This window comes from Schistocerca cancellata, chromosome 4 (genome assembly GCF_023864275.1).
Source record: "Schistocerca cancellata isolate TAMUIC-IGC-003103 chromosome 4, iqSchCanc2.1, whole genome shotgun sequence".
Taxonomy (NCBI): domain Eukaryota; kingdom Metazoa; phylum Arthropoda; class Insecta; order Orthoptera; family Acrididae; genus Schistocerca; species Schistocerca cancellata.
In genome coordinates this window covers 720,668,964-720,692,302 of record NC_064629.1, presented here as the reverse complement: position 1 = coordinate 720,692,302, position 23,339 = coordinate 720,668,964, and the positions used below count along the sequence as shown (strand labels likewise).

General features: G+C 36.8%; 1 protein-coding gene across 1 annotated transcript in view; it reads right to left on the bottom strand.

Annotated features, from left to right (window-relative positions):
* Positions 1-835: 835 nt before the first annotated feature.
* The window catches only part of LOC126183755 (metalloendopeptidase OMA1, mitochondrial-like), a 118,085-nt gene continuing 95,581 nt past the window's right edge, over positions 836-23,339 (bottom strand). The window contains exons 7-8 of the mRNA XM_049925982.1: positions 13,197-13,370; positions 836-4,541 (exon numbers count right to left, since the gene is read on the bottom strand). Coding sequence (XP_049781939.1) covers positions 4,473-4,541; positions 13,197-13,370 — 243 coding nt within the window. The 3' untranslated portion in view covers positions 836-4,472. The remainder of the gene's footprint in view (positions 4,542-13,196; positions 13,371-23,339) is intronic.

Here is a 23,339-nt window from a genome sequence, read left to right as displayed (position 1 = left end):
GGGTTTTAAAAGAACCATACACCAATGATGATAAACAGTCTTTTGGTATAAGGGACCCATGCTCTCCAGTGGCTTGTTACAGAATAAATAATTGTGTCCCATTTAACTTCTTGCTCTTGCTTGTTGTTGTATCTGTATTGCATTGAAAATATCTGCCAAACAGTTCAAATGCTGACAGTATGGACTCCGTAGCTTGATTGGAAACAAACTTGCTCTATACGCCCACAGTAACTGATGTTAATAAGAGTAACATCCACTTTACTATCCACCCTAAATCGTTTGCTCGGTTCTGGGTCAAGTTTGCTTCCTGGCAGTGTTAGTTGTATGTTAACAGTGCCACATAGCAACAGATAGGTTTACTGATGAAGAGTTGGCCAACATGCACCTCATGCCTGGGTTCATTGAGTGCAGCAGAAGAGAAGCACAATGATAATATGCTGTGCTGTTCCCACAGTGACAGGAATCATATTACAGTAGTTTTGTCTCTATACATAGGCACCTACAAGAAATCAGATCCTTCACTGCTGTGAAGATATTTCCACAGAAACAAAGATACTTAGAGTAAAAAATGAAATAAATTATAATTACATTATTACTCAGTACCAAACCACCAGAGACTCAAAAATCCCTGAACAACTACGAAATTTTGTTGGGAGAGTTTGGGCTCCCCCTGCTAAGCCCCCTTGTAGTTCTGTTGAGATTCCAACAGACAGTTTATGTATTACATTTGGTTGTAAAATTATTAAATACACAACAATTTCTGGGGGAATATATCAACACTCAATGAAGGAACTGTACACAAAAAATTAGAGGACTATATTTTTTAGAACAATGTATTTTATTGCTACCCCATTTTTCTACATTGTGGCCAATGGTATAGTCATAAGTATATAATTTTATCATGACTTTCACATTCTCAATACATTTAATACACATTTTAAAAACATTTAGTTTAGGACTGAACATGTTTGTTAATGATAATCACAAAAACTTTATCACAGATTAAGCCATTTCTGATACATAATTTTAAGCACTGAATATACAAAACTATGTGATAAATAGTTCACAAAAACACACTTATATAGAACTATAAAAATTTCCCAAAAAAGGCCAACCACATAAGGTAACATACTAAACATGACAGTTAACAAATTACTTCACACTGATTATTTCTGACAGAATGCAAAAATGCATTTCAATGTTTGGGGACATTTGTGTATATAAAAGTGGCATTTATACAGCAGAAACACCTTCTAATAAGAGAAGAATGAAACATCAAAGAGTGTGAAAGAAAGGAACTGAATATTTTTCACACAGTTTTACTGTAAGTACTACCAGTTTGATGGTAAAAGCTAATATTTTCACATTTATTTTCATAATATAGACACATTCTGATACTACAAAGGCATGGAAAGCCAAACTCAAAATTAGTACCAACATGAGGTTGAAATTTGACATATTAGTCATTAAGGGTGTAGTTTTTTAACCAGTCTTCTGTAACTCTGTACATCTCATTTCAGGTTACACCTCAAGCATTGTTAACAAAACGGAACAAGTATCAAATATTACTTTACTTCTCCAACCCACGCACACAAATATAAGCAGGTATCACAGGATGGACCCATAAATACAAATTAGGCAACAGTCCCTTCACGAGTAACAAACATGAACTTTTTCAAATGCACTCATGTTTTAGTTTTATAAGAGTGGATAGGTTATGGGATAGTTGCAGGATCACTGGAGAGAAAAAAGTTTTTCTCTGATTTGATCTGATGCAAGTGAATTTAATATTGGGCTTCTGGGCATTCAGCCACATCGTTTCCATTTTATGCACAATATTTTGATGACAGACCCAGCATAAAGGCTGAGATGGTCACTTAAATATTGCACAAAAATGGAAATAACAGTTCATATGAACAGAAGAAAGCTCACTATTAATCACTCAACCTGAGAAAATCTCAGAAACCACAAGCAAGTTTACTTCAAATAGCCCCATTTATATTCCAAATCAAAAGAGAACTTCCAGATATTAATTTTAAGTTCTGACACATGTACTGGCCCCAATGCCATGCTCTATTTTTCTGTTGGACTCCCTATTACACTCAGAATCCAACTCAAGTTTTTCACAATGAGAAATTACAACTTGGGTGCACTACATACAGCTAACAGCTAACTACATTGTGTCAGTATCCATTTGTAACAAAATGGAGGCAGTTAAAGAAATGTCAACACAGATCACGAGAGAAAAGATATAATAAATGCAGGTGTAGAAGAAACATATAAGTAACAGTGGAAATAGTGACATTACAAATTTCATTTCAATTTCCACACTCCTAGTGGAACTACTACAGTACATAAAAATAATCCAATAGGTAATATCATTACAGACACAGCTAAACCACCAGAATGAGTTACATATTTAATAAAACAAACATTGCAGTGAATTGGGAAATGGGATATCAGCTTGACAGATACATCCAAGAGAAGGCATGATGACCAAATTAAATCAGTAATGCATTTTTGAGAAGCATTTTTTTTTTCAGACCATCAAATGTGAAAGACTAAAAAAAAATCTTAAGAACCAATACTCAGTGTTCAGTTCATGAATGATTGGAAGAAGTATAGTTGAAACTTGCTGGCAGATTAAAACTGTGTGCCCGACCGAGACTCGAACTCGGGACCTTTGCCTTTCGCGGGCAAGTGCTCTACCAACTGAGCTACCGAAGCACGACTCACGCCCGGTACTCACAGCTTTACTTCTGCCAGTACCTCGTCTCCTACCTTCCAAACTCATTCTAGAAGTATAGTTATTTATGCATTCTACATGATCATTAAATTCCCAAATACAATACAGTTTCAGGGCTGCAGTAAAGTGCCTATATGAAGCTGCTGAAGTTCCCATGAAAGAGACTCTCACAACACTCACAATGTGAGCACTTTCAAAACAGAGAGTGATCATTGAAATAAGACAACATGTCCACTTTCGTATCTATGAATGGGCAGAAATGATAGTATCATATTCACAATGCTGAACCCTTCACTGTCACACTAACGAACACTGTTCATCAACAACTTCTGCATGACAAATTATCCATGTTACCGGACAATGTTACTCTTGCAGAAAAACAACAGATGTGGTTCATGCACAATGGGGCACCATCCCATTTTCTATCTTTAATCAAAACATTTAATGAGTGATGGATTCATCAAAATGGTCTAGCAGTGTGGTGTCCCTGTTTACTTGAATGTTATGGCAAAGTGAACATTTAAAATCATTGTGTATGACACACATTTCAACAACATGCACAATTTACAGGAGCCTGTTTCTTGTACATGTAATTAAATCTGATTATGGTGATGATTTTAAGACTGTCTGGGTGCATGACATTGAGGCCATTGATGCCTACCAAATCTGAGTGCTTTCAGGTGTGTTTGCATGAGATCATGATTCTTTAATAAGTGCTAAAGGATATTAAAGAAAGGATGATCACACACACCTACTGGAGTGATGAGAAAGTAATGGCTGTCCTGACAGAATGGCCCATACATTAACAAGTCTTTGTTTTCACAAATATGCTTGCAGGACTTTTGTTAGATTTTGACAAATATTATCTCCAGTATGAACATGGTACACATTTTAAACACCCTGTACCCAAAGTGTTAAATTTAAAAATGTAAATTCTGTCTTTCAGTCAAGAATAGACTGAAAAAGAGAAACGGACTGCTTGCAGACATGCAATCAGGAAAAAATACAGAATGCTTTGACAACATTATGCTATTAAATTTCCACACAAGAAAATCCATAGCAGGAGTTGGACCACATAGGTTACATATTCATGCAAGTACACTAAGGGAAAATTGACAGCCAACAAGTCACTAAAAACTAGTGGCTATCACTATAAAATAATGGAAGCATCATTATTTTGTTGTTTTATAATTTCAAATTACAAATGCACACAAAAATGCAATATAAATTTAAACTGTTGGGATTCAGGAAATTCTGTTTAGTATAGACATGAATGTGTTACAGACTACTATTACAAAGCATATGTTAAACACTCCTTTGCAAGATGCACTAACAACCAACAAAAGACAAGATCAATTTTATTTATTTTCTGAGAAAACACACACATCCTGATATCAAGTATAAAAGAATAAGATAGGTTTTAACATTCAGTCGACAAGGTCATCTTTAGAGGTGGAGCACAAGCTCCGATTGTAGAAAGATGGAGTGAAGGAAATCAGGAGTGTAACCTTTACAAAGGAACTACCTTGGCTTATCCTATTTGGGTAAACCATGGAATATTTAAGTCTACATGACTGGATGGGGATTTGAACCACTGTCCTCCCACACAGTTCCAGCGTCTTACCACTATGCTACCTCATATGGTCCTGATCTCAAGTGTTACATGTCCATATATGACGAAACTCCTGTCACCAAGGAGTTTGCGCTGTTGAATCTTGCAACGTTATTAGAGTATTTTCCGTGAAATTTCAGTCTTAATAATAGTTCTTGGGTCAAGAGGTGAAAGAGCTGGACACTGAAAAGAATTAAAAATACAACATTTAAAAATAATTACGCAAAATAATAACAATACCAACAACAACAATAATAATAAATAGTGAAAAACATTAAAATATACAGGGTGGCCAAAATAAAAATAGGCACAGTAACACTGACAGAAATAACTTGCTGTCACGTCTGAACTACTGGAATAAATATAGTTATTTATGACACTTCTACATGATCATTAAATTCCCAAAAGGAGATAGCTGAGAAAGCAGTAAGTGTAATATTCACTGTTTCTGCAATGTCATCTCAAGAAGAGATTGTTGCTGGTGCAAGGCTACGAAGCACAGCTGCTCTCACACCAACTGGGACTCTTGCAGTCTCTAATTATCTCTCTGTTGTTTAGATTATGTTGGCATGAAATGTAAAAATAGCTTTTCTGGTCAGTTTTATTTTCATCCCCGTATACTAGTAACTATAATAAAGAAATATGTTCTCACATTGTCAACAAACAAAACCACAGCAAATGAATAAAACTGCTCTCATACTGTGTACATGTGAAAGGCACGAAAATTCTTTGTCCAAGACCTGCAAAGTACTTGATGGTATGTAAAGGCAGATTAAGAAATGAGGATCAGATTATTTAAGAATTGCATAAAAATGGTGACAAAAAGGAGACAGCTGAGAAAGCAGTACATACAATATTTACTGTTTCTGCAATGTTTGTGCTGGTGCAAGACTATAAAGGTCAGCCATAGTTAGAAACAGCACACGTGTGTTTCCAGTATGAGTATTCATCTCTGCAGTACAGTGCACACTATTCTGGAACTTCTTGACATTAAAACTGTGTGCTGGATCAGAATACCTTTGCCCTATTTCAGCAAAGTTCTTATTGGCTAAAGCTATGCAGGCAGATTCTCAACATGCTTAACAGCTTACATTTGCTAATATCTTTCTCCTGTGGTACAAATTCTGCATGAGGAGGAGATTAGTGTTTGATGTCCTGTCAAAAACAAGGTCATTAGAGACAGAGCACAAGCAAGGATAAGGGAAGTATGGGGAAGGGAGACAGCCATTCACTTTCAAAGGAACCATCCCAACATTTGCCTGCAGCAATTTAGGGAAGTCATGCAACACCTAAATCTGGATGACCAGACGTGGGTTTACACCTTCATCTTCCCCAATACAAGTCCAGTGTGCTAACGACTGAGCCACATTCCTCAGTAGATTCCACATCAGTTTTCCTGTATATCTTACTGGATTAGCACTCCCAAGAGAAAGGATTTTATGGTTTTTGGTATAAATAGAATATAGATTCCAAGTTCATAATTACACTGGCACAATATACAGGGTGATTCAAAAAGAATACCACAACTTTAGGAATTTAAAACTCTGCAACGATAAAAGGCAGAGCTAAGCACTATCTGTCGGCGAATTAAGAGAGCTATAAAGTTTCATTTAGTTGTACATTTGTTCGCTTGAGGCGCTGTTGACTAGGCGTCAGCGTCAGTTGATGCTAAGATGGCGACCGCTCAACAGAAAGCTTTTTGTGTTATTGAGTACGGCAGAAGTGAATCGACGACAGTTGTTCAGCGTGCATTTCGAACGAAGTATGGTGTTAAACCTCCTGATAGGTGGTGTATTAAACGTTGGTATAAACAGTTTACAGAGAATGGGTGTTTGTGCAAAGGGAAAAGTTCTGGATGGCCGAGAACGAGTGATGAAAATGTATCACGCATCCAGCAAGCATTTGTTCGCAGCCCAGGAAAATTGACTCGCAGAGCTAGCAGAGAGCTGCAAATTCCACAATCAACTGTATGGAGAGTCCTACGAAAAAGGTTACTTATGAAACCTGAACGTCAACTACCCGAGGCGATGGATCGGCCGCCAGGCAGCCCGTGACAGAGCACTTCATCACTGGCCTCCAAGAAGCCCTGATCTTACCCCCTGCGATTTTTTCTTATGGGGGTGTGTTAAGGATATGGTGTTTCGGCCACCTCTCCCAGCCACCATTGATGATTTGAAACGAGAAATAACAGCAGCTATCCAAACTGTTACGCCTGATATGCTACAGAGAGTGTGGAACGAGTTGGAGTATCGGGTTGATATTGCTCGAGTGTCTGGAGGGGGCCATATTGAACATCTCTGAACTTGTTTTTGAGTGAAAAAAAAAAACCTTTTTAAATACTCTTTGTAATGTTGTATAACAGAAGGTTATATTATGTTTCTTTCATTAAATACACATTTTTAAAGTTGTGGTATTCTTTTTGAATCACCCTGTACAATAATTCCAACACACTGAGGAACAATAGTCAGTGCGATAATGTGAGGCGAATACAATAAGAAAGATCAATAAGGGTGTAGCAAGTAAATGAGGTAAGTGAAGGTAGCTAAACATTAGATAAAACAAGTACATAAAGAAGTATAGCACATTATCTGAAATGCAAATAGCTATTATGTTGTTATATCTAATACTGAGTGGGAACAACATTCTGCATAGGATCATTCCACGTTAAGTGCCCTAGGGTTCCCAGCTCGGCCATCTTCAATTTTGATGAAATTTGTACAGGATGCACCTGAGGGCCTTACATGAACATATGCAAAGTGTCAGGCTCACCTGTAACTTGGTTGAGGTGCTAGAGCAATTTTCGTGAAGACCACTTTTACAGAGACCGAAAAGTCGTGAAGAAATCGTCAAGTTTGCCATTCCATTGGTCCTAATGTAAAAGAGCTAAACTCTTGCTTCTGGGTATAGTAGTACAACTTTGTGTGCTCTACACACAAATGTTGCAAGCAGAGTTCAGAAAGCAATGCATTTGGCATAACCTCAGTTCAAAGTGGGCAAAAAATCATGTCACGAGAAATTTGCCCTATAGTTTAACGAGGCATAAGTATTGGAGAAAGTGTGCTATGGACCTGGTCTTTTGCCAAACTACTGTCTGTCTGGATGTTAAGTATATCACAAATTTTGGCCTGACTTGTGTGTTTAATTACTGTGCTACCATCCTATAAATTTGCTAAAAAACATGAATGTATCAAAATATACCCATGTTCAAAGTCGTGTATCTCAAAATGGACACCTAGCACATTACATTCATTAACACCAGTCAACAGAGCACATTTCATACAGTTAGAAAAACTTATTTTCAATTTGATATCTCTTTGGGTAAGATGCAAAAATGTCACCTAAAATTTGGAATTTTGTTGATTATGTCAACATTGTTTAAATATTCATTTTGCTGTTTATTCGGTGATTTTTAAACCTGTTTGTGACAGGTTCATTACTAAATTTAACCATTTAACTGTACTAGAGACTGCAACAAAATTTTTGGGACGCTGAATGCTTATTAATTATATTTCTTTTCTTTATTTAAGACTTGACAATTTGATTTTAGTGTCTGAAGCATATCAAGTTGTTGCTAAAATGGAAGAACAAGATCAAGATAATGTATGCGGTTTTGGAAATACTGATTCCCCATGCCATTTAACGACTGAAAGCTGTAAAGCAACTTTCCTTAGAAGAACAATGCTTCCATCATGAAGCTTTACTCCTAACAAGATTTGACTTTTTGCAAAGATCATGCTGCAGCCCATTTGGCAAGAAAAACCACACAGCACAGGAAAGCTTGCACTCAATCAACATAGAAACAGCTGACCTACTAAAAAGAAAATTAAGAAAATTTCAGAAGTGGGAGGACTTGATCCCAGTGAATTGGAGCAACCATCCACAAGCAAGCAATGCTTGACCTGTTCAGATTACATTGAGCTGATCCAAGAATTGAAAGAAAAATTACATATATCAAATAATAACAAGAAAATTCAAATTTTTACCTTAGTTCCCCAAAGTTGGTCTATCAAAAAGACTATGGAATAATTTTGTGTTTCAGAAAGAATGGTAAGGAAGGCTACGGAAAGCTGAACAGGGAATATTGGCACAGCTCAGAGGTAAATGTGGGAAAACCTTTCTGAGAATCTGAAGGCAAGAGTCACAGAACATTTTTATGAAGAAGAGTTTAGTCAGATTTGTCCAGTAAAAAAGGACTGTATTACTGTTTGGATAGATGAAGAAAATTTAAAAAAACAGAAATACTTATTACTGAGCAACTTAAAAGAAATGTTTGTTGCGTACTGCAATAAAAATGGACTGGAAATTGGATTTTCCATATTTTGTGAATTAAGGCCAAAATGGTGTGTGACTGGAGGCACAGCTAGTTCACATTCAGTTTGTGTCTGCACAATACATCAAAATGTGCAATTAATGTTGACACATAGCCCAAAAAAAGAAGATTACAAAATTTTACTGAGCAAAATTGTCTGTAATTTAGAAACAAAGGACTGTATACCTCATCGCTGTGAAGTATGTCCAGGAACAGAAGCTCTAAATGAATATTTAGAAAGCACTTTTGCAGATATTGATCCTGAGGATACAATTCAGTTCAAACAATGGACTAACAGTGATAGAGATACACTTGTAACCAGAGAAATGACAGTTGAAGAATTCATTGAACTATTAGTTACAAAATTATTGGCCCTTTCTACTCACCACTACATTGCAAAGCATCAGAGCAAGCATTTGCAGTTCACTAAAGGAGGTCTCAAACCAGGAGAATTGATTATATTAATGGATTTCACGGAAAATTACTCCTTTATTGTTCAAGATGCAGTGCAGGGATGCCATTGGGAAAATAGTCAAGCTACAATACATCCATTTGTATTTACTACAAAGGTAATGAAGACCCAAAGAGTGTCAGCTTCTGCATAATCAGTGATTGCCTCCGACATGACACAATTGCAGTGCACGTGTTTTTAACGTACTTGATCAAATCCATTAAGTGCATTTTTAAAGAAATTAAGCATAGCCATTATTTTAGCGATGGTTCTGCAGATCAGTACAAAACTTTTAAGAGCTTCCTAAATCTTTGCCATCATAAAAAGATTTTGGCATTACTGCAGAATGTAATTTTTTCAGAACAAGCCATGGGAAATCACCATGTGATGGAATTGGGGGCACAGTTAAGCATTTAGCATCAAGAGCTAGCCTTCAATGCCCAATTGACAACCAAATCTTAACACCAACTGATCTGTTTGAATACTGCAAAAAATGTTCATAGCACTGAATTTATTTATATTAAAAAAGAAATTATTGAAGATGCAAAAATTGATCAAGAGAAACGTTTGGAGGATGGATATACAGTGTCTGGTACAAGAGACCATCACCATTTTGTGCCAATTGATGAAAAGCGACTTAAGATTCACAGAGTATCAAATGATACATTGTCCTTTACAGCAAATGTTAACCGACATGCTAAAGTTGCTACTAAACATGTTGCCATTGATGAACTACAGCCTGGCCAGTATGTTTCTTGCGTTTATGATGGGAAATGGTGGATAGGAAATATCTGTGAAGTTTCATGTGAAGAAAAAGATGCCTTGATTAATTTCATGCATCCTCCTGGAGCTGCTCAATCATTTCATTGGCCTACTAGAAAAGACATATGCTGGATCCCAGAACAACAGATAACTGCAGTCATACCAGTCCCAGCTGCTTCAATGATGGGGCGGCAATACAGTTTGCCGGAAGCAATAGTTTTGGACATCAGTAAAAAATTTAAAACATTTAACAATTGAATAATTCTGTATTACAGCTTTGGAACCACAGAGAAACCCAAAAAAGGCTTGGAAACCTGAAAGATACCCACATTCAGACTTGGGAACCTGCTAGATATTAGCATTGTGGCTTGGGAACCTGCTAGACACCCACTTTCAGGCTTGGGAACCTGCAGTAAAGAAACCCACCCGTGGCTGACCTTGCATGGCTATTGGGTATGGCCCCGTGGCGATAGGGTTACCAGTCTTCAGATTGATAGTGGCATAGCCACCATGGACCAGCAGAAGGATTTTCCGAATTACCAAAAAAGTCAATAGTTTAGGCAAATTTTTTGCACCTTACCCAAAGAGGCACCAAAACAAAAATATGTTTTTCTAATAGAACGAAATGTACTCTGTTGAATGGTGTTAATGAATGTGCTAGGTGTCCATTTTGAGATACATGACTTTGAACACGGGTATATTTTGATACATTCATGTTTTTTTAGCAAATTTACCGGATGGTAGAACAGTAATTAAACACACAAGTCAGGCCAAAATTTGTGATATACTAAACACCCAGACAGACAGTAGTTTGGCACAAGACCAGGTCCATAGCGCACTTTCTCCACTACTTATGCCTCGTTAAACTATAGGGCAAATTTCTCACGATATGATTTGTTGCCCACTTTGAACTGAGATTATGCCAAATGCATTGCTTTCTGAACTCTTACTTGCAACATCTGTGTGAAGAGTACACAAAATTGTACCATTATACCCACAAGCAAGAGTCTAGCTCTTTTACATTAGGAACAGTGGAGTGCCAAACTTGACGATTTCTTCACGACTTTTCGATCTCTGTAAAAGTGGTCTTCACGAAAATGGCTCTCTCATCTCAACCAAGTTACAGGTGAGCCTGAAACTTTGCATAAGTTGATGTAGGGCCCTCAGGTACATCCTGTACAAATTTCATCAAAACTGGAGATGGTTGAGCTGGGATCATCATCTAAACTGCGTCACTTGACATGGAATGACCCCATAACAAAATCCAGAACAACAACAAAATTATTTTACAATATACAAGTAATGTACTTTAAACATTAAATCCATTCAGACATCTTTATACACTACATATGTAGGTTGGAAGTTAAATAGTGGCAACACTGCTGTGGAGACACTATGCAATGGAATCTACTATTGTCGCTGATAGCACACATTGTTGACATACCTACCTTACCTGCGAGCAAATGGACTCACCCATCCCACGTCACCAGTGTGCATACAATCGAGGCCAACACAGTCACTTGTGAGTGAGCGGCCTAACGTAATGGTGTCACTATGTTTTCGAAACAGGAACACCAGAGTTGGATAAAGACTGAATGTTCCAGAGCTCGTACAGCACAACAGTGTCATCAAGGTCTTCAAGAGGTGTGCAGGGAATCAGCATTGCCGTACAGAACAGTGGCACATTGGGTAAAAGCCTTCAACGAAGGTCAGCAAACTGTGGCAGACATGCATCGAGCAGGTAGCCCTCACATTTCTGAAGAAGAAGTGCATGCTGTTGCCACGTTAGTGGACAGTGATCGACGCCATATGATTAGTGAGCCCGCCCACGAAACTGTATAAGTGAATACAACTGTGCTTCGCACCCTGAAGGAACGCCTGGGCATGCAAAAAATTGCATCAAGATGGGTTCTGCAGGACTTGACGGAAATGCAGAAATGGATGTGTTACGACACTGCTCAGACGCACTTGAAGCACTATGAGTGCGAAGGAGAGGCTTTCTTACACCGTATCATAACACTGTATGACCCATGGGCCACATCGTAAAAGCCAAAACTGAAACACCAATCCCATGAATGGCGTAATTATGGCTCACTGCGAAATTCAAAAGTGCGTCAGAGCCCCATTTGTATGGTGAAAGTTATGGTGATTCTCATGTACGACTGTGATGGTGTTATCCTAACACATTACGTTCCTCCATGGCAGACCATCAATGCACAGTATTACTGTTCATTTTTGGAGCGTCACCTGTGACCAGCTATGCGAAACGAGCGGCAACACTTTCTGCGCAACCCACCCATCATTTTGTACGACAATGTGAGGGCACATACAGTGCAAGGTGTGGCTGCTCTGTTCAGTCGATGGGACTGGAAAGTACTGTACCATCCACCATACTACCTGGACTTAAGTCCTCATGACTTTGATTTGATTACGAAGATGAAGGAACCACTTTGTGGCATTCACTCCAGAACTGTTCCAGAGATTCGACAGGCAGTAGACTGCTCCATTTGCACCATCAACAGAACAGGCTCTGCTAACGGTATACTACGCCTTCCACATTGCTGCAACAGGTTCTACACAACACTGGTGACTATTTTGAAGGACAGTAACAGGTGCAAACATGTAACTCTTTTGTATCTGTTGTGAATAAATAGTTGCCACTATTTAAGTTCCAACCCTCGTGTAAACACTTCAGATCTTTTGTTACCTGTGAGCTGTCTCGCTCACTTTCAAGGTTTAACAGGAAGTTTGGATTCATGTTCCTATGGTCACAAAACTTACTGTGTATGAAGCCTTCCACACATGACATTCGCGCTATCCTTTCACATATTCTTCCAAAATTTTCTGCATCTGCAGTCACAAGCTTCTATCTCTGTTTTTTTTATTTATTTTATTTATTTATTTATTTTTTTTTATCTACACTAGTTCTCTCCATATTACTGAAACAACCAGATCACTCAAATTATACAACTGTCATTTATTATTCTATGACCTTTAACTCCACAATACCCTCAATGACATTCTCACACTATACGACGAGCTCTGGTTCACCTCACTATCCTCCCTAATTCAATCCCCCAACAGAAGATATAAAATAGTCTATCTTTTTGGACCCTTTAACATACATTACTGCATTTTCAAATTCTAAAGCAGATTATTACATGTTTTTTTAAACTTAGAGCATGCATCATTTTCCTTTTTGTATTCCATATGGATTCACTGTAGTTATATACATCACCTATTATGATTAATTTCCTTAGCACACTCTTTTACAGTGAGGCATACAGAAACAACGACAAATAAACAGCAGACTCACATTGCATTTTTCTCGGAGTTTCATGGCTTCTGGAACTTTCGAATCCAAAAACTTCTTCCTTGTATCATATGCAGGATGGGTAGACAAGAATTCAATTACTTCCTCAGATTCACTATCACTGAGTGATTTCATCTTCTCCCAAAATGCACTGGCCTCCCTTACATCCAGACATGCCTGTGAAAAGAGTATTATTTAGCTAAATTATGCAAAATGGGGAAACAATTTACGAAGTAACCGATGGTAGGCATTACATCATTGTGGCCACATAAATAGTAATAAGGAAGCAGCAGAGAGAGAGAATGGATTGGTTCATTCAGGTGTTAGAAAAAATAATATGATTATCACGTCCAAATCTTCCAACTTCTCTGCAAAGTACTATACTATTTTATGTTTTCAATTTTTAGTATAATATCTGTTGAAGTGTTCTGAGCTGTCAGTATGTTCGATCATATTGGTACTGTACTGATATACTGTGATACCAGACCCCATTACTGCCAACAAGGACAAACTATTGCTGACTGCTTAGTTTCTGTATCTATCACAACAGTTACAAATTGACTAAAACTAACTAGAGTTTCCTACGGGGGGTAGACAAAAATATGGCAACACCAAAAGCATGACACATTATCTTGCCCTATACGGTACAGGAAAACTGTTGGCATTCAAAACAGCTTCCAATCATCTTGGAATGGATAAACATAAGTCCTGTATGGTTTTCAACAGAATCTTATATACCATTCTTCCTGCAATATATGGTATGTTCAGGCAACGATGATGTGGGTGGATAGTGATTGTCCATATCTCTCTCTCTCTCTCTCTCTCTCTCTCTCTCTCTCTCTAAAATAGACCACAAAGACTCAATAATATTGAGGTCTGGTGAATGTGGCAGCCAGGGGAGATTCTCAGTTCATCCTCATGCTCACAAAACTAATCCTAGATGATGGGAGCTGAGTGAAGAGGGGCCCTGTCATCTTGGAACACAGCACCATCACAGGCGAACAAATATTGTGCATGGGAAGGACGTGATCAGCCAAACAGGTCAGATAATGCTTGGCAGCAACGCGACCTTGCAGAATAACCACTGGGCCCATGGAATACCATGATATTGCTGCCCAAATCATTACCAAACTCCTGTCATGTTTCACTCTTAGCAGCAAGCAGTCTGCATCACAGGCTTGGGATGACGTACGCCAGATGTACACTCAGCTGGAAGTTGGAAACAGTGTGACACAACACTCATCAGACCAAATGAGTTACTTCCATAGTCCAGGTTTTATGGGTTCAACACCATGCTTTTACATGACAGGCTTTTGCATCACAGATGAGTGGTTTTGGAATTCCAGATCGCCCCTAAGTTCCCATGTTACAGAGTTCTCCCTTTAATACTGTCTGTCACTATCACTCAACACTAGTGCTACCAGACGTCCCGTATTTCCCGGGGTATTCCGTATTTCTGACATAGTTTTGAATGTGCCACTGGGACAGGCTCTGGCCCATATTTCAACCTTGTTCAATTATTACTGTGAAATCTTTCACACTACAGCTGGCAAGTATGTATTATCTACGCATGTACCACATGAAGATACAACTAGCGTGGCTATCAGTCTATAATAGTGCCGGGCAGGGCCAATATTCACTGATTCCCATCCACTCGCGTGGCGCCATGTCTCTCTATTTGCCTCTGTCTGCTTGTTTTATATTCTTCTATTTGTTTATTATCCATCTCACTTTCATTGCACAATTTTGTGTTTAACATTTCCATTTGTTTGCTAACTAGTTTAAATTCTATGTCAATTCATGTTAACAACACTGGAAGGATTTTTTAATTCCATTTTTGGTTGTCATTCTAGTTTATTGTTTTCCTAGAACTGCTACATGTTGAACACGTTAGGCTTGTGAATTATTTCTAAAACTATGGACAAAATGAGTGATTTAAGCGATAGTGACACAGACAATTCATCCAGTAATGGTGGAATACCTTCTAAGAAAGATAAAAGGCTGACTAAGTATAATCAGAACTGGAACAATAGTTGTTCCTAGTTAAGACAAGTAAAAGAAAGCTTGTACAATGTGTACTGTTGCCTGTGCAATACAGATTTCTCATGTGCTCATGGAGGCATTGCTGGTGTAAAACAATATGTATCTACTAAATCTCACATGACTGTTGTTAGCAATAGAGCATCAAGTATCTTATGCAAACATTCTGCGAAGTGTGAACCATCTGCCTTGGAGACAGACAAGATTATTGCTGGAGGACTTGCATTTGTTTATCACATGGTAAAGTATTCTCTTAGCTACAATAATATGGATTGTTCACACAAATTATTACCATATAGCTGCAGTGATTCAAAAATTGCCACTGTTTTAGCTGTGGAAGAACAAAAGTAGAAGCTATTATATATGAAGTACTGGCCAAAGAATCTGTTAAAAATATTTTATAGGGCACCCAAGGAAAAAATCTACACTTTTCTATAGTGACAGATGCAAGTAATTAAAAAATAAATGTTTCCGATTTGCTTACGATTCTTTGATTATGATACTGGGGTTGTAAACCAACCACTGGAATTTGTACAATATAACAATGCAAGTATATATTAGGTTTTGAGGTTATTAATATACACACTGGAGACAAATGGATTGTTTTTAAATAAAATTTCAGCATTCACTGCTGACAACATAAATGTAAACTTCAGAGGAAACCATTCCATTTATACACTTCCTTTAGCTAAAAATGATGAATTCTCAAAGCTGGCGGCCATGTCCATAGTCTATATTCTCCACAACGACACAAAATACAGAACTGATAAACTGAAAGTGGATGTAGAAAGTTTGATACTGAAAATATGCAGTCACCTCAATAGATCTGTGAAATGAAGAGCAGACTAGCAACTCCAATTTGAAGTGAATGAGGTTCAATGGGAAGAAATAACAAAACATGTTGCCATGAGATTTTTCTCCCTTGGTCCTGCTGTCAAAAGAGAATTACAAATGTGGTCTGCACTAAAATCTCATTTTCTGGAATTCTGCAAAGCATGTCCTCATCTATTATGAAAGATAATCACATGTAAGAAGAGGAGGAAAAAAACTTTGGTGTATTCGTCATTTCTGCATAATATAACATTTTGATAATGAAAAAGACTAATTCACATTCTCTGTCAATTGCTGAAATGCATGGGATTTGCAAAAAGCTTAACAAAGAATAAAATACAGCTTTTCTTGGAAGTAAGGCACTAATGCAAAAGAATCTATTCGGAATGATTTTCTGCAGTTCTACACCAATTTTGTAGGATATTTGTTACCATGATATGATTTCTTAGAAAACAACATCTTTTCCAATATGCTGTTTTTAAACTTAAAATCACCAATAAATTACGACCATTTTCAAAAAGCTGTGTAACTTTTAAGGATCAATCAACTGAGTATAGACTCCTTATACAAAGAATTTTAAATAATTAAAAGAAGCCTGGACAAGGCACAGTCTTTCGATGACAAAAATAAGAGTGCAATGGATAAATGCTAGAAAATCATGGAAGGGTTTTTCAAGAATGAAATCCCTAACATTTTTCACATCCCTAGTTCCAGCTGCTTCAGAAAAAGGATTTTTTTTACAGATGGCATTAAAATGATCTGGTGTATGAAATAAATGTACCCGAATTTGGTAAAAAGTGAATTAATGACCATTTTCAACTATGATTATAACTGCATTGTTTTTTTTTTTTTTTAAATTGTCAAATCAAACAAGAGAATGTTAAAACTTACACATTATTCGTTAAAATATAATAAAGACCAATAAATCACAAAAACTGTCCCAGGCAAACAAGGGAAATCCATTTTTTTTGCTCAACTGAACATTTGTCCCTTACTGGGTAAAAAAAACTGGCAACAATACTCAACACACACTTTCATCTGTTATGTGACTTAGCACATGGTGTTTTTTCTGCTTTCCCTGAATGCAGTATAAATGTTCAATACAGTGTCTCTTAAAACACCAAACACTGTGGCTACCTTGACTATGGAAGCACCCACCATACGAGCACCAACAATTTGCCTACATTCGAATTCACTTAGCTTCAACATAATGCACTCATGATGCAGAACATTGACCTGACCATGGCTGACACTTGCAACATATTTGGGGGCATTAACAGGTGCCATTTGTGATAAAATGTAACAGCACCACCTGCAGGCTAGGCTACCATCTGCTTTTATTTGATTACTTATTTCTTTGTTTACTTAACTTGATATGATTAGGGCCAGGGTTTCACACACACAGTACCTTTTATACAGCGTAGTTACCTAAGAAATAACAATTTCAATGTCACAAATAGTATTAAAATGATTTGCGTGTATATAGTGACAATGTGAGAAAGTAATACTGACAATCAACTAATTAAGTTAATATTTGCAGTACTTGTACTACCACCATTACTACTACTACTACTACTACTACTACTACTACTACTTCTGCCACTAACCATAGTGATAACACTAATAATAATAATAATAATAATAACAAAAATAATAATTATTATTATTATTCTTTCCTGTCTCAGACGTTATGTCTGGTTAAAAATGGAAAGTGCCGCGGACCTTGATCAAGCGTGACTTCCTTTCAACTGTACAGTATATGTTACATTGCATTTAGGAAATTATGGGTAATTGAACATGTATCAATAATTACACATTTCTGTAGTTGTATATATATGTTGGGATGTAGCTGTATTGCGTTGATGTACTGGTGGATATTGTGTGGTATGACTCCTGTAGTTGATAGTATAAATGGTATAATGTCAACTTTATCCTGATGCCACATGTCCTTGATTTCCTCAGCCAGTTGGATGTATTTTTCAATTTTTTCTCCTGTTTTCTTCTGGATATTTGTTGTATTGGGTATGGATATTTCGATTACTTGTGTTAATTTCTTCTTTTTATTGGTGAGTATGTCAGGTTTGTTATGTGGTGATTTATCTGTTATAATGGTTCTGTTCCAGTATAATTTGTATTCAACATTCTCCAGTACATTTTGCAGTGCATACTTGTATGTGGGAACGTGTTGTTTTATTAGTTTATGTTGTATGGCAAGTTGTTGATGTATTATTTTTGCTACATTGTCATGTCTTGTGGGGTATTCTGTATTTGTTAGTATTGTACATCCGATTGTGATATGATCTACTGTTTCTATTTGTTGTTTGCAAAGTCGGCATTTATCTGTTGTGGTATTGGGTTCTTTAATAATATGCTTGCTGTAATATATGATGTTTATTGTTTGATCCTGTATTGCAATCATAAATCCTTCTGTCTCACTGTATATATTGCCTTTTCTTAGCCATGTGTTGGATGTGTCTTGATCGATGTGTGGCTGTGTTAGATGATACGGGTCCTTGCCATGTAGTGTTTTCTTTTTCCAATTTACTTTCTTCATATCTGTTGATGTTATGTGACCTAAAGGGTTGTAGAAGTGGTTATGAAATTGCAATGGTGTAGCTGATGTATTTATATGAGTGACTGCTTTGTGTATTTTGCTAGTTTCTGCTAGTTCTATAAAGAATTTTCTTAAATTGTCTACCTGCCAACAATGTAAGTTTTTTATGTCGATAAATCCCCTTCCTCCTTCCTTTCTGCTTAATGTGAATCTTCCTGTTGCTGAATGTATGTGATGTATTCTATATTTGTGGCATTGTGATCGTGTAAGTGTATTGAGTGCTTCTACGTCTGTGTTACTCCATTTCACTACTCCAAATGAGTAGGTCAATATTGGTATAGAATAAGTGTTTATAGCTTTTGTCTTGTTTCTTGCTGTCAATTCTGTTTTCAGTATTTTTGTTAGTCTTTGTCTATATTTTTCTTTTAGTTCTTCTTTAATATTTGCATTATCTATTCCTATTTTTTGTCTGTATCCTAGACATTTATAGGCATCTGTTTTTTCCATCACTTCTATGCAGTCACTGTGGTTATCCACTATGTAATCTTCTTGTTTAGCGTGTTTTCCCTTGACTATGCTATTTTTCTTACATTTGTCTGTTCCAAAAGCCATATTTATATCATTGCTGAATACTTCTGTTATCTTTAGTAATTGGTTGAGTTGTTGATTTGTTGCTGCCAGTAGTTTTAGATCATCCATGTATAGCAAATGTGTGATTTTGTGTTGGTATGTTCCAGTAATATTGTATCCATAATTTGTATTATTTAGCATGTTGGATAGTGGGTTCAGAGCAAGGCAGAACCAGAAAGGACTTAATGAGCCTCCTTGGTATATTCCATGCTTAATCTGTATTGGCTGTGATGTGATATTATTTGAATTTGTTTGGATATTAAGTGTGATTTTTCAATTTTTCATTACTATGTTTAGGAACTGTATCAATTTAGGATCTACTTTGTATATTTCCAATATTTGTAGTAACCATGAGTGGGGTACACTATCAAAAGCTTTTCGGTAATCAATGTATGCGTAGTGTAGCAACCTTTGTTTAGTTTTAGCTTGATATGTCACCTCTGCATCTATTATCAGTTGCTCTTTACATCCTCGTGCTCCTTTGCAACAGCCTTTTTGTTATTCATTTATAATTTTGTTCTGTGTTGTATGTGTCATTAATTTCTGTGTAATGACTGAAGTTAATATTTTGTATATTGTTGGTAGGCATGTTATGGGGCGATATTTAGCTGGGTTTGCTGTGTCTGCTTGATCTTTAGGTTTCAGATAAATTATTCCATGTGTAAGTGTATCAGGGAATGTGTATGGGTCTGCAATGTAACTGGTAAATAATTTAGTTAGATGTGAATGTGTTGAGGTGAACTTCTTTAACCAGAAATTTGCTATTTAACTTTTCCAGGGGCTTTCCAATTGTGCGTAGAATTAATTGCTCGGGTGACTTCATGTTGGAAAATTATCACTTCAGGCATTTGTGGTATCATCTTGTATGTGTCTGTTTCTGCTTGTATCCACCGTGCATGCCTGTTATGTTGTACCGGGTTGGACCATATGTTGCTCCAGAAGTGTTCCGTGTCTGTTATGTTTGGTGGATTGTCTATTTTAATGTGTGTGTTACCTTTTGTCTGGTAAAATTTCTTTTGGTTTGTGTTGAATGTTTGGTTTTGTTTCCTTCTATTTTCACTTTTTTTTTATCTTCTAAGTTGTTTGGCCAATGCTTGTAATTTCTGCTTCTTTTCATTTAATTGCTCTATCGCTTCTTGTTGTGAGATTTTACCTAACCTTTTTCGTTTTTTTCTGATATTTCATTTCTTATAAATTGAGTTAGCTGTCCGATGTCTTTTCTCAGTTTTTCTATTCTGATCTGTAGCCTGTGATGCCATGCTGGTTTTGTGGGTTTCTTCCGTGTGTTGGTTGGTTCTGATCTCTGCCTAGTGTGTATATTTAGTGTAGGGAGTGCTCCTATATTATTATTATTATTATTATTATTATTATTATTATTATTATTTCTTTCCTTTCTCAGACATTAGGTCTGGTTAAAAATGGAAAGTGACGCGGACCTTGATCAAGTGTGACTTCCTTTTAACTGTACAGTATATGTTACATTGCATTTTGGAACTTTCGGGTAATTGAACAAGTGTCAATAATTACAGATTTCTGTAGTTGTATATATAAGTTTGGATGTAGCTGTATTGCATTGATGTACTGGTGGATATTGTGTGGTATGACTCCTGTAGTTGATAGTATAATTGGTATAATGTCAACTTTATCCTGATGCCACATGTCATTGATTTCCTCAGCCAGTTGGATGTATTTTTCAATTTTTTCTCCTGTTTTCTTCTGGATATTTGTTGTATTGGGTATGGATATTTCGATTACTTGTGTTAATTTCTTCTTTTTATTGGTGAGTATGATGTCAGGTTTGTTATATGGTGGTGTTTTATCTGTTATAATGGTTCTGTTCCAGTATAATTTGTATTCATCGTTCTCCAGTACATTTTGTGGTGCATACTTGTATGTGGAAACATGTTGTTTTATTAGTTTATGTTGTATGGCAAGATGTCAATGTATTATTTTTGCTACATTGTCATGTCTTCTGGGGTATTCTGTATTTGCTAGTATTGTACATCCGCTTGTGATGTGATCTACTGTTTCTATTTGTTGTTTGCAAAGTCGGCATTTATCTGTTGTGGTATTGGGATCTTTAATAATATGCTTGCTGTAATATCTGGTGTTTATTGTTTGAACCTGTATTGCAATCATGAATCCTTCCGTCTCACTGTATATATTGCCTTTTCTTAGCCTAGTGTTGGATGCGTCTTGATCGATGTGTGGCTGTGTTAGATGACACGGGTGCTTGCCATGTAGTGTTTTCTTTTTCCAATTTACTTTCTTTGTATCTGTTGATGTTATGTGATCTTAAGGGTTGCAGAAATGGTTATGAAATTGCAGTGGTGTAGCTGATGTATTTATATGAGTGATTGCTTTGTGTATTTTGCTAGTTTCTGCTCGATCTATAAAGAATTTTCTTAAATTGTCTACCTGTACATAATGTAAATTTTTTATGTCGATAAATCCCCTTCCTCCTTCCTTTCTGCTTAATGTGAATCTTCCTGTTGCTGAATGTATGTGATGTATTCTATATTTGTGGCATTGTGATCGTGTAAGTGTATTGAGTGCTTCTAGGTCTGTGTTACTCCATTTCACTACTCCAAATGAGTAGGTCAATATTATTATTATTATTATTATTATTATTATTATTATTAGTGTTATCATTATTAGTGGCGTCACCGGTTGGGGTGGATGAGCGGTTCTAGGCACTAGAGTATGGAACCGTGCGACCGCTGCGGTCGCAGGTTCAAACCCTGCCTCGGGCATGGATGTGTGTGATGTCCTTAGGTTAGTTAGGTTTATGTAGTTCTAGGTTCTAGGGGACTGATGACCTCAGATGCTAAGTTCCATAGTGCTCAGAGCCATTTGAACCACTAGTGGCGTCAGCAGCAGCAGGAGTAGTAGTAGTAGTAGTAGTAGTAGTAGTAGTACAAGTACCAGTAATAATAACAATAATTATAATTATAGTTATTACTATTATTATTGTAGTAATAATAATAATAGTGGCAATAGGTGTACGAAATAGATATTTTATGATATAGTTCTGGGGAAAGGAAATATAAGGAGACTGCACCAGCTAACAACACTGGGAAATGAGGAAGATTTAGTCAGAAGGAAGGATGTACAAGGGTAATGTATACACACAGGGACAATGGCAATCATTATTGTTGCTTTAGCAGGTACGTCATCAACTGTCTGGAGATGTTATTCAGTTCTCTAATATAATGCAGGAGCAGTGGCTATTTGGAAGTATACATTCTGGGTGTTCACAAATTTTTAGATTCAGAAAAATTTGAGAATGTGAAATCAAGAGCATCTGGTGTATAACGGTTATGATTATCAACAAGTTTTCACAACTACAGCCACTGCCAATAATAATAATAATAATAATAATAATAATAATAATAATAATAATAATAATACCCGTGGAGGCTCGGGAAAAGAATAGGCCTCCGGTATGTTCTGCCAGTCATAAAAGGCGACGAAAAGAACAAACCACTAATAGGCCTAACCCCCCTTTTAGTGTGATTAGTTGGTTCACGACAGAACTAATGACGCCTCGGACAAGCGCTGTCATGGTCGGGGACGACGCTTGAACCCTATGCCCGTCAACAATGGTAACGACACTGCTAGCCACACAGAAAATGATTTAAATCCAAATAGAGGTGTTTTGCAGGATATGCTTCCTGCAACCACTCTAGAAGGAAAACAAAGACAGAGGATGAGATGGTCAGATGAAGTTAACTGACACCTCATGTTCTGTTATTACCAAGCAACAAACTTAGGAACAAACACAACTGGATACAGATCACAAGTATATGCAACATTTATTACCAGATACCCAGAATTAAAATTTTTAACAGAACAATGACTAGCTGATCAGATCCGTGTAATAATGAAAAATAACAGGATACCCCAGTCAGAATTAGAAAACATCAAACAACAAGAACAACAAATACTGGAACAAAATAATGTGCAATCAGAAGAAGAACAAAATACAGTAATGGACTCAAACATCCCAGAGCAAACAAACAAAGAACAACACGCATCAATTAAACAATCAGAGGAAAACGAAATCTTAAGACAGCCACCAGAACAAGCAC